Raw genomic sequence first — 12,552 nt, 5'->3', positions numbered from 1 at the left:
TTATCCTCTGGGCTTACATGTCATCATCTTTGGAAGTTCAGTCTTGTGCAGTATAGAAGGAATCTAAACAAAATACCTAATGATATTGGTTGCAATTAATATATTCAGCAGGGGGAAATGCTGCATGTGTGGTATTAGAATAATGTGACCTCTTCCCTTGCACAACAGAGTACAAGAGGACTTAAGAGAGTTCAGCAGTTTATTATTTCAAATAATTTGTAATATTTGTTACTATAATTATCATAGCTATCACCTTGTTTATATATTTATATTTTATTTATGTGCTGGGTGTTGTACAAAAGTAAAAAAACCCAGATCTTTGCCTGCCAATTCACAATGGGGAAAAAGGCAGAGGGAGATACAAGGGGAGGGATATTAAAAGAAGAGGGGAAACTTGGACAAGTTGGGAGAGATCTTGTTTGTTTCTGAAGCAGTGCACTGCCCAGGGATCCCTCTTCTTAGTTGCAGGTGGCAAACAGATGGAATGATGTGTTGAAAGCCCAGCCCAATGAGTGCATGGGTTTAAACTCAGGGCAATACACAGCACTGTTTCCCACTCCCTTCATTTTTGGTTAATACTGTCTCTCATGAAGCAGTTCACTGTGGGGTGAGATTTTATTTTTCTTGAAACAGCTAATGTGAAGTTACTGCAAGAGTAGCCAACATGGTGTCATCCAGATGCTACTGGGAGTCTACAGCATCCCTGACTGTTGGCTAGGCTATGCTTGCTATCCCTGTGCTAGTGTATATAGTCACAAGTCTTGGAACCAGTTTTTCTTTCCTTTTTTGGATTTGTAGCAACTTAGTGTTCAAAAGCTATTTAGAATGTTCCCTCACTTAGGAATTAGCTAGTGTCTCTTTCCTACCCCCGCCCATCCTATGCTAGTTAAAATATGGACTATGGACTCAGGTACGTTTATAAAGATAAAGTGCTTTATATGTGTTATAGCACTGATGGTGCTGTAGAGTCCTATTTTTCACCAATGGGATGTCCCTGTATGAAGTTTAGAACGTGTTTAACTGAACTGCTTCTGTGATGTTTCTAGATCCAGCCTACAAAGTAGCTGTCATGTTTGAATTGTCAGTATGCTTATATAAATATAGTAGGATTGTTCCAGAAGTGGGTTATTCTTCTCTTCTTGAAAGACCCTAACTATGCATTTAAAACTTACATAAGAACCTTTTTTAGCCTTGTGAAACTGGCTGGTATGGCTGTCTAATTAGTGCCACATTATTCTTTCAGTAAATATGTCATATTAAACAAATACATAAAGTATGAATTGTAGCCCAACTTAGATAATCTTTCTAGGAATATGGTGAGTTTAAAAATAATGTGTTGCATCCTTAGAACTGACTTCTAGTAGGACAGCGAGACTTTCTGTGCCTCTCTGCTGTTCTGTGTGCTCCTCAAATCTGTTCTGGAGGGTTGAAGAACTCTGAGCAGATTTTGAGGATGGTGTGGGTCTGCAGGGGGAAGAGAGGAAGGGGAATCCTTAATGTACAAGTAGAAGTCTGCTCACATGAGTTTGGATTTCATGCAGTGCCTGATATATTATCATTGTTACTTTTATTCCCCACAGTTCCTGTTCCTCTTGGAAAGAGCACAGTGCAGCTTTCAAGAATGAAACATTAAGCAGTAAAACAGTGAAATATAATATACAATAAAAATACAGTATAATGCCCATTAAAAAGTTGCACATGTGTGGGCAATTCCACTATGAACTGAAGGCATGCAGAAACAAAAAAGTTCCCAATTGCTAACTGAAAACAGAGTGAGAGGGGGAAAACCAAATGTCTACAGGGAGGGCATTTCATTAACAGGGTGCTCTGCTTTATGTAGTTGCCCTATGGATTGTAGTCACCAAAGGGTCTCCCAAGCAAGGCCTGCCTTGCAGAAATCAAGACTGTTGGCAGGTACTGGGAACCAGTAATGTAGGCTGAAATAAATTTATGGCTATATTTTGAAGTGTTTGCAATGTGTGGAAAGATGCTTGAGGAGAGTAGACAAGCCTGTTGGTGATAAATCTTGCAGCCAAGATAGTTACAAAATGTCACAGCCAGGGTGTCCTTAGACCTTTGATAAAGGCAAACTATGTATCATCAGTTGTGAGTGATAGCGTTTCTTGCACATTGTTGGTCTTAAAATATTTGCTAGGATGCAGGATGCAAAACAATCTGATCAGGAAGGCAGTTCTTATGAATATGCATAGATGGTATGGTAGAAGTGAGAAGGGCTTATATAAAAAACTCAGCAGCCCTCTTGTTTCTAAATTGTAAAAAGCTACTTTGCAAAATAGACAGGAACACTGCACAATGCCTGTGAAGGTGCTGCTGATGCCTTGTGCCAAAACCCAATGGTTAGGTGGTCCCAACTCACAACTCGTAAATAAAAAAGAAGTAAAGGGATGGATACTAAAGATCAGTGAATCATGTTTGTCAATGTGCCTCACATTATGCTGCCATTTTTGCTATGGTTGCTCCCGTGTTTCCACAGCAACAGCTAAACCTACAGAAAGTTTATGTATAACAAACCTATTTCAAAACAAAAAATTTTTTTCCTTCCAGTAGCACCTTAAAGACCAACTAAGTTAGTTCTTGGTATGAGCTTTCGTGTGCATGCACACTTCTTCAGATACGAAGATGGTATCTGAAGAAGTGTGCATGCACATGAAAGCTCATACCAAGAACTAACTTAGTTGGTCTTTAAGGTGCTACTGGAAGGAAAAAATTTTTTTGTTTTGACTATGGCAGACCAACACGGCTACCTATCTGTAACTAAACCTATTTCAGTTTTTAAAGCAGTTAACTTGCATAGAAGTTTAATGCTTGATTTAGACTTTTTCAGGTCTAGAATATTTGAATTTTATTTTTGTAGACATGGATGAGAGCAACAGGCAAGAAGAAGAATTATTCCAGTGTGCCATTACAGTGGTACCTTGGTTCCCAAACTTAATCCGTTCCGGAAGTCTGTTCCAAAACCAAAGTGTTCCAAAACCAAGGCGTGCTCTCCCATAGAAAGTGATGCAAAACAGATGACTATTGATCCATAAAATGAAAGCAATAATCAATGTACTGTACTATAAAATAAATAAGACAGTATTGTAGATGATAAAAAAAAACTTTTTTTCCCTTGCGTGCACTGATGATAGTCATTGTTTGAATGGGGGGCTTTTATCCATTTCTGTAGTCATACAATCAATCAATCAATCAATCAATCAATCAGTAGCTGAACTGGGTTCCACACAGTCACAAAAACAAGTCACAAAAATGAAGTCACAAGCCACAGTCACAGTCAAAAAACCAAAAAAGCCACAGAAACAAAATTGCAAAAAATTAGCAAAAACAAAAGCTCCAAATGTCACCTCTGTGTTGCATGGGTGCTTGGGACTCAACAGCCGACAGACTCAACAGGCAGCCTCTGATTAGCAGCGGGGGACTCAATTCACAAACAGAACACACTCAACAGGAAGCAGAACAGGTTCCGCTTCCAAGGCAAAGTTCACAAACCGGAACACCTACTTCTGGGTTTGCAACCTTTTGTTTCCAAGTTGTTCCTAAACTAAGCTGTTCTAAAAGCAAGGTACCACTGTACAACAGTGTCTCAAAATGGATAACGTTATTTAGTATCTTTCTTTCAAATAGTAAAGAGGTGACTAAAGCTCTTAAGCCTTAAAACCCTCATAGCATAGGCTTTGAGACTAGGACAAGTTATGTTGAGGTACAAACACTCCTGCAAGAATAGCAACAAAATGCATGATTGCTACTGCTACCTATTCTTCTCCCTATCCAGCTGCTAGCTCTGCTTCTTCCAGCTTCATTGCTCAGCAGCTTAATTGCACATGAGAAAGCACATGGCATTCATGCCAGACTGCAGTTCTCACATCTTTACCACCTTCCCCAATCCCCATCCTCCAGTGCCCTGCAGATTATGCTAGCTTTCAAGTTAACATCTGTCATGTTCTCTTAGGCCTTGCACATGTCTGGAAGCTCTGAGGGAAACCAATTATATCAGTAGCATATTCACAATAAGTTGAATTGCTAAGTTGACATATGTGGATAACAGGCCATAGATTTGGTTTACCTAACGTAGCCTATATTCAGGAAATTCGGTAGGCAAAACTCAGCAGGATTTACCTTGAGCTTGTTACTGACAACATCAATGGACAAATTGTCAGGATGTCGAAGTGGGTATGAAATTGTAAAGCAAGAACTTCTCATTTCAGTGTGTGTTGAATAGGATAATTGTTTAGATATGCAGTGGTACGTCGGGTTATTGACACTTCAGGTTATGCGTTTTCGGGTTGCGCACCATGCTGAACCCAGAAGTACCGGAACGGGTTACGTCTGGGTTTCGGCGCTTGTGCTTGCGCATGCACAGAAGCACCGAATCATGACCCACACGTGCGCAGACACGGCACTGTGGGTTGTGAACATGCCTCTTGCACGGATCACGTTCGCAACCTGAGTTCCACTGCATATCAAATAAGGACTTTTAAACTTGCCCAACTATTCATAGATGCATTAGGTATTCATTTTGCCTCGGCAACAGGAAACTATGGTTTTGTGTGCTATCTTTTGTACAATTGTAACTTTCACAACTTTCAGAACTTTGGAAACTAAAATATTCAAATCTTTGTTGATCATTTTTAGTTACTTACTGTATACCTTGAATTTTTCTGAAGAATGGTAGGGACAACCAGGGAAAATCTTAATAATATCCTAATACACTTTTTTGAAGTAGACTTGTAAATAGTCATTTACCTTACATTTCACACACACTATATGTATTTATGGTCTATTTGTGATTACTGAAAATAAGCTGGAGCACTGAGAGAAGTAAACTTTCAGAGAGGGGAAAGGCATAAAATGGTGGTAAGCCAAATTCATTGGAAATGAATCCATAATGGTATGAAATGGCATAACTTGGTAAAATGCCCACATCAGTGAGAATGTTCAACTTTCCTGTATAGTTTCTGCACTTCTGTTGTGCTGGGTAATCAGATTGAGAACATGGCATTTTATATTCCATGCACAATAATTATTTCTGGAGGAAATTCATCCTTGTGTAATTCATCTGAGTTGGAAAATATATATACTGAGAAGGTTATTCCAATTTCATTGTTCTTCCCACTTGCAGGCCATTCAAATGCTTGTGTTTCTGCTATAATTGAATTCCAGTTAGCATCACAGGTCAATTACATGCTAAGGTTAGCCTGCAGTCCTTGATACTGCACAGTCCAAATAAGAAAATAAATAAATATAGGTACTGTATTTAAAAGTATGACTTGTGGTATAACCTCCTTCATTATAAAAGATTTCTTGCCCCAAATGCTGCCAACTGTGTAAAAAAGAATTCCTACCACATTTCCAAGAGTTAGTATAATTTTTATAAACCTTCAATTACCTAAGGGGTGTCTGATACTAATGAGTGCAATACACCAATCCCTGCCTGGTTAGTAGAGGGGAGAAAATCAAAGGCAGACAAAGAACCAAATCAAAAGCCTTCCTGGCCTTGAATCAGCAGGATAAAAGGGGTGTGGCATTTTGGTTCCACCTGCTCTGCTTTCCATCAGTAGCTTTTCCCCTTCCTTCCTGCTGGTTTCCATGGCTACAAAAAAGAGGCACCCATGATTAGGCTTCCCACTCTGTAGGCAGAGATGGAGAGCTACAATCCTATGACCCCCTAGAACATTTTCACAGGGGCCACAAGGTTGCACCCTAAATGAATTAATGACATAGACATACCAGATCCAGGTGTTCTGATTTTCTAGAGCATTTCAATGAGGGGTTTGGCCTCTGATGTGGTCTGGAGGAAAGCAGAGCAATATGTTTGGCACCAGCTTGGTCGCAGGAGTTGCCAGAAAGAGGCGTACAAGGTGCCATCCAGGTGTCTTCAGGAGTTTACTCTGGATTTGTGTACGGTTTACCCCTTAGCCTTTTGTTCTCCCAACGATATCCTGTGAGGCAGCTGGGGTTTAGGATCAGCGTTTCCCTTCTCCTAGATGGGCTACCTTCCCAGGTTGACAAGCCCCATCTGCCCCTCACTTCCCTCTACAGCAAGTGCAGAAACCGCTTTCTGAACTGTTGGACCCATTCTTGGTCTCATTTGCTCAATCTGCTGGATCCTGTCTTTGCATGCAGGGGAAGTCCCTAAGTCACTGAGGTTTTGAGACCTATCAGCTACCTCACCTGGTTTGGCCAGCCAGTCAAAGCAGTTTCCCCAGGGTGTGTCCACTGCCACTGTTGACAGCTTCAAGGAGCCACAGGTGAGGGGTATGGCTGCTGTCACTTTTGGCAGCTTTGAGGAGTCACAGATGAGAGCTAAGTGCAGTATACAGAGATGTATATTGTTCCTTTAACAGAAATGTTGGAAATGATAGCCAGTGCAGCTGAACGTGTTTAACGAGCCAAGTTGTGTATTCCTGGTAGCCCTGCTCTAGGAGTGTACACTTAGCTTTTTTGTCTGAATTTACATTTTAAAATGTTCTTATGGAAGATTTGGGTGTCTTTAGATCTGTCTCACTACATACCTAAACAACCAGACTATTGCAGGGATGGCAGGAGCAGACAAGACACAGATCAATCAAAGCAGATTTTTAAATAGACATTTACGTAAACTCAGGGCAGCACAAGATTGGTAGGGATAACTTAATGTGTTATTTAATTAAAAGTTGTTTAGAGGCAAATCAACTCCATTTCAGTGGCTTAAGAAACATGTTCTGTGCAGTTACTATCTCAAGAAATTGAATGCTCAAAAGATACATACTGAATCTGCAGAAGAGTTCAGTTATAAGAGACACACATTAATATCTTAGCAGGGAGAAATCATGCATATTTGAGCACAGAAAAGAAAAAAAGGCTTTGTTTTTAGCCAGTGATTTTTTAAAAAAAATCTGTGCAGACTAGAGTTATTCAGAGATTCCTACATTTAAGTCTGTCCTAAGAACTCACATTTATTAGTATGAATTCTAAAGTAGCAAAGCTAAGTATACACTCCTAGTGCAACATTACCAGGCATATATAACTTGGTTAGTTAAACACAGTGTTTTCACCTGTGTTTGTAAGCATTTCCTGCTTTTCTTTTAAAGTAACAGTGCACCATACTAGTGGTAGTTCCCTTCACAATTTTCATCAGTAAAAGCATACATCCTCTTATGTATGCTATCACAATGTTTATCATAGTGCTTTGGTAGAAAGACGTAATAGCTTCCTATTCTTGCATGAAGTTGAAGTTGGATGAAGCCTGTGAATCTGCTTGTACCTCAGTGCTTCTCCATTTTTTCTGGCTATCCTTGGAGGATACTTTACATAGGATATGGAAGTATGCTAATAGCTCTCCTCTGAGTGTTTTATATGTTTTTCTTGTGTTGTGCTAGTGGAAGAAAATGAGTTCCTCACATTGTACTCCTGCAGGCAATATCTGCAGTATGTCAAGGAAAATTAACTGCTTCACAAATTCTCTATCTTTTTATGTGTTGCTGGAGAGGGTTTTAGGATAGGTTGGGAGAAATATATGAACTTGCCTGGATTTTAGAGAAATTGACTTGAGAATAAAATAGAATGAAGGTTTGCTGGGGGGGGGGGTGGAAGAAAAAGGCATTGTGGTTTGAGTTCTGGATTGTTTTTATGTGCTTTCTTGGTAGTGGCATCCACCCTGTGGAATGCCCTTCCATCAGATGTCAGGGAGATGAGTAAATTCCGTATATCACCTTTAGAAGACATCTGAAGGCAGCACTATATAGGGAAGTATTTTTATGTTTAATGTATTATTATGTTTTTACATATGTTGGAAGCCACCCAACGTTGTTGTTTGTTTGTTTGTTTGTTTGTTTGTTGTTAAACGTTTTTCTCTGAGCCAGTAGTGACTCCTTGCTGACCACTGTTAACAACTTGGGAGCCATATTTGGAAATGTACTTTCCATCTGTGAAACCTTCCCCCCCCCCCCGTTTTGAGAGAATGTGGCAGTGTTTTCATAGGAGTGTGCAAAAGTAGTTGTTGAGTTTTTACTTGCAGCATAATGTTGGTGGGGCATGTACTTGCATATATTGTTAAAGTTAAGCTTTTGATCACTTTGGATGTGTTGAGAACAAAATGGTGCCCCGGCTGCTGTATGAGGGCCATGCCATGTCAAGTGATCTAGGGATTTTACTTTACCATTTTATATTGCTTCCATTTTCAATGTCCTAAAAGTAGTGTAAGAGAAGGTCCCAGATCTCTGTTTTACATTTTTTATCTCATCCCATTTTTGAGGGTTTGAAATTTTAAAAAGTGTCAATGTTGGCCTTGCCAGACTACACAATAACCTTAAAAACTCAGCGCAGAATTGGGATATTTCAAAACTAAAAATACCATTGTCTTCAGACGTTCGTGGGCTTTAATATGATATGGCACATGATGGACTTTAAATTTTAAAGAAAAATTACTGCATCTCCTTTAGAACCCTTATTAAAAAAACAACAGTGAAAGCAGATTGCTGCTATGTAAGCTAGAAGAAGAAATAAGCACAGTAGGCAATCAGAATTGGTTTGGTTACTATTTTAATGACTGAGTCATTTCTCTTATTGACCTAGTTCACACAAAGCGTTAAAGCAAACCATGATTTAATGAGACTTAATGAATGTGCGGGTTTCTGGAGACGAGTTGGCACCTGCTTTTTTCTTTGTGGTCCTTTTTTACTCCTTAGGCCCAGACGTGCTGCCTGAGGTGACCACCTCACCTTGCCTCATTGGAAGACTGGGCTTGAGCCAAACCTTAGCTTAGTTCATAGGACTGAAGAGAAGTAGCTGCCAGCTCCTCTCTGGGACCTGACATTTTTGCACAGTCTCACTAAGCCAATGTTTGACTTACTATGTCATGGGAATCATCTTGCTGTCTCAATGCTCAGTTTGACAAATGTTAAATTTGTACTTGAATATTTGCATTGCATTTGGTTTTATGTTTTTTAATTTTATTGTAATGTTTATTTTCATTTTAGTGTTTCTGGTTCCACCCTAGGACCCACAGATAAAGGGTGGACTATAAATCAGTTCATTAAATAAAGCAAAATGACTACATGAAACTCGAGATTTGATATTGCTTTGCCCTCTGCATCCTCTTCCTTGAGGGAAACATCTAACCTTGCAGATCTGTACTGGTAGAAAAACATTGGAAATATGAATTTAGACAGGGCTCCAGGCAGCCGCTGCTGACTTTTATTACATGTCATAAGTTTTCATATATGCCTACTCAGGTTCTACTACTTTTCTAGTATGTATTATAAAAAGAATGGAAGCTTGATGAATAGAAGCCAAGGAGGGACCACACAAATGCACTGATTGGCACCCACCCTCTCTGTGCCACTGTGACTGTTTACTTTACAGCACAAACTAGAAGGAGGAGTGTAAAAAAAGGCTTGAAATGAACTGTATACCAATTTACCGGTATTTAGAATATGTTGCTTGGGAGGGAGGAGTAGACTATAGCCAGAGATGGGAATTGGGACCCTCCTCATAGGAATTTTTTACCCCATGGAGTGCTTTACTTGACTTGGTTCTCCTCAGCATGGTGATAGGTGTTTTAACCAGTGTTAGAAACTGAGATATGAAAGCTGGGAGCTAAATGACACATTAAACCTAGGTTATGAGCACAACAACGGAATGCTGAGGTGCACTTATTTTATAACCAGAGTACAAAGCTGAAAATGAATGAACTGCAGCTAAAACATTATGTTCATTTTTCACATGGTCTAGTCCTCTCCCCACCCACCTTTCTAATATTCTTAAGAGCGTCTCTTCTCCAGTCTTCAGAGAGTAGCTGGAAGTGGGGAGGCAGAAAAAGGTCCTCCTTTCCTTCCACTCTGCAGTTTTATTCTAAAATCTTAGGCACAGTACTGCTCCCAGAGCTCAGAAACTGCTCACACTAATGAAATTCCCCATCGCAAAATGCGCTGAGAACAATGGGAGTTTTGAACGCTGGTTCTTTATGGTGGTCCAAATTTTAACAATAAAGACTGTTGGCAGTTATTGCTCACTGTGCTACAACTTGTGATGAGCTCATGACACATTTGTACAAGTTCCCCTCTCATAATTTCCTTAAAGTGTGGTGATACAGATATGTAAACATGTTATGAGTGTTTTGGAAGATAACTGCAAAATGATTGCCTCTGTGATATTTTTTAGCAACAGTATTATACTGTATTTGATCCTGTGTTGATTTTTTGTTTGTGTAAGAACTGTAAAAATGTAAATTGGTAAACTGAAAGGGTACTTTCTCTGCTTAGGACAGTTTGAAGTTTTAATGGCATGTTACTAGTAAAATTAGTTGAGAACACATAGCAGCATGTCATGCAATATGACATTTTTGATACTTTGCATCTGATACTCAGATTCAGTTTAATCTTGTTTGTAGGTTGAACTGAGAGGGTGCGACTGTCCCAAATTGCCCAGTTAATTTTATGGGTAGGCGGGAATTTTGACTGGGTTTCTCCAGCCTAATTTCAGTACTCTAGCCCAGTGGTTCTCAAAGGGTGTGGTGAACCACACTGATGTGACAGGAGAGGATGACAAATGTGGCCAGAAGATTCAGGGACAATCAAAGAAATATTTAAACATTTCAGCACAACATAACATAGTATAGTATCACACTAATATTTATGTTTGCAGAATATGTAGCTGCATTGTTTTATACTTCCTGAATGTCCCATGATCATAGTTGTGTTCTGTGTTATAAATCAAGCATTGCTAGGAGTTCTTTCATTTTGTTTTCCAATGTATTTCTTATCAATAAAAAATCAGTGTGGCATGAGAAAATTGTTATTCTGCAAGTGGGGCCCAGAGAAAATAGTTTGAGAACCACTTCTCTAGCCAGTAGAATGCTGGTTCTGCATTCCTCCTCAAGAAAGAACCCTTGCTCACTAAATGCACGACGAATTTGCACTGGCTGACTTTGTAGCAAACCTAAGAGCCTTTCCTAGAGCCTGGGAATACAATTTCCCTCAGGATCATGGAAAGAGGACCATATCAGAATTAGAAAAATTTAAACATATTACCGGTAATATGTTACAGCTCAGCTAGTGCAGCTGAGCACGTATATACTGCATTACCGATGGGAGAAAGAAGGGACTCCATACATAAGGTAACAATTATATGTCTGCTAATAGAACATTGGATTTGATATTTCCTGCTTGGTGTTAGTTTGTTGCTGTTGAGATGGAAGTTATATTGATTTCTATAATTTTACAGAATTTAAATTCTAATTTTGCAGCCTTTTTTCCTTTATAGATGCCACCTCAAATGAACAGCAAGACCTCTTCTGTCAGAAGCTACAGCAGTGTTGTGTATTGTTTGATTTCATGGACTCTGTCTCTGACTTGAGAAGCAAAGAAATTAAAAGAGCAACACTGAATGAATTGGTGGAATATGTTTCAACACATCGTGGTGTGTTAGTTGAATCAGCATATTCTGATATAGTGAAAATGGTAAGTAAAACACCTGAAGTATACTCTTCTTGGACATATTTAAAAATGACACCCAATATTTTTTGCTAAATATAGTCGTGTTCTGTATTAATTTTTCTATAGCAGAACAAAATTTTTGCTGACACTACCTGTTAACTTGCTGTTAAATAGTAACAGATTAAAATTGGTTACATTTAGTTGCATGACAACCATAGACTCCTAGGTGACAAGGACGTAGGAATGGGTTCATTGTTTGTCCCTCTTTTACTGCAGAATGAAGGATTAAAGCTCAAAGGTTATAGCTGGAGAGAACAATGGCTGCATTTGGATGTCACACTAAACTATGGTTAAGTGAGATACGGGCACCACACCCAGGAGGAGTAGTTTGGGAGCTTTTGCTTTACCACAGCTCCCTGTGTTAGCTAGACCTAGAACTGTGGTTAATTTTAATTGTGGTTACTTTCAGATAAGACAGCTTCAAAAACTACAGATTGAGTTCTCTTGTTTGAAGCTAACCATATTTTACATTACTACAGTTTGTTTATGCAGTCTGTACAAAAAGCTTCTATTCAGCAAGCACAGAAGCAGAAACTTCTACTGCTCCTGGCCACACATGAGTGGGAGAGGTAAAGGCGTGTGTGAGCCAGACTGGGGCTGTTCATGTCTCCCTAAGCCGTAAGAGGCCAAGAGAAAGTTGCTAAACCTCTTCCTATGTTTCCAGTTGCAGCTGAAGCAGGAAAAGTTCACAGCTTGGTCAATAGATTGCTTTTGCTCCAGCTACTTTTATACCTCAATTTTCTCCCAGCAATTTCATACTCTTTAGAAGTCTCTTCCTATACATAGAATTGTGTCTCAGAAGAAATTGTAGCTTTAAAGTCATTTCTCTCCCTCCAACAACAGCAATTTAGTTTGCAGCTCCTTCTCCTGACATCACATTGACTCTGCACTTGTTAGTACAAAACAGACAGTGCAAAGGAACAAATGCTGGCGTAAAAAATGTTTGCTTGATTTTTGAATGTGCACTTGTTCCTTATTCATCATGAGGAGGAGCAAAACTGCAAGAAAGAACGGGTGAGGAAGGGAGGGAAAGAAGTGAATTAGTTGGGTTGAAAGTGAC

General features: G+C 39.4%; 1 protein-coding gene across 1 annotated transcript in view; it reads left to right on the top strand.

The window, feature by feature from the left end:
* Window positions 1-12,552, top strand: part of PPP2R5A (protein phosphatase 2 regulatory subunit B'alpha) — a 44,866-nt gene that overhangs the window by 10,966 nt on the left and 21,348 nt on the right. The window contains exon 2 of the mRNA XM_053383235.1: window positions 11,260-11,456. Coding sequence (XP_053239210.1) covers window positions 11,260-11,456 — 197 coding nt within the window. The remainder of the gene's footprint in view (window positions 1-11,259; window positions 11,457-12,552) is intronic.

The sequence above is a fragment of the Podarcis raffonei genome, chromosome 3 (assembly GCF_027172205.1).
Source record: "Podarcis raffonei isolate rPodRaf1 chromosome 3, rPodRaf1.pri, whole genome shotgun sequence".
NCBI classification, from domain to species: domain Eukaryota; kingdom Metazoa; phylum Chordata; class Lepidosauria; order Squamata; family Lacertidae; genus Podarcis; species Podarcis raffonei.
The sequence above is the reverse complement of the archived record's forward strand: the minus strand, read 5'-3'. Positions and strand labels throughout refer to the sequence as shown.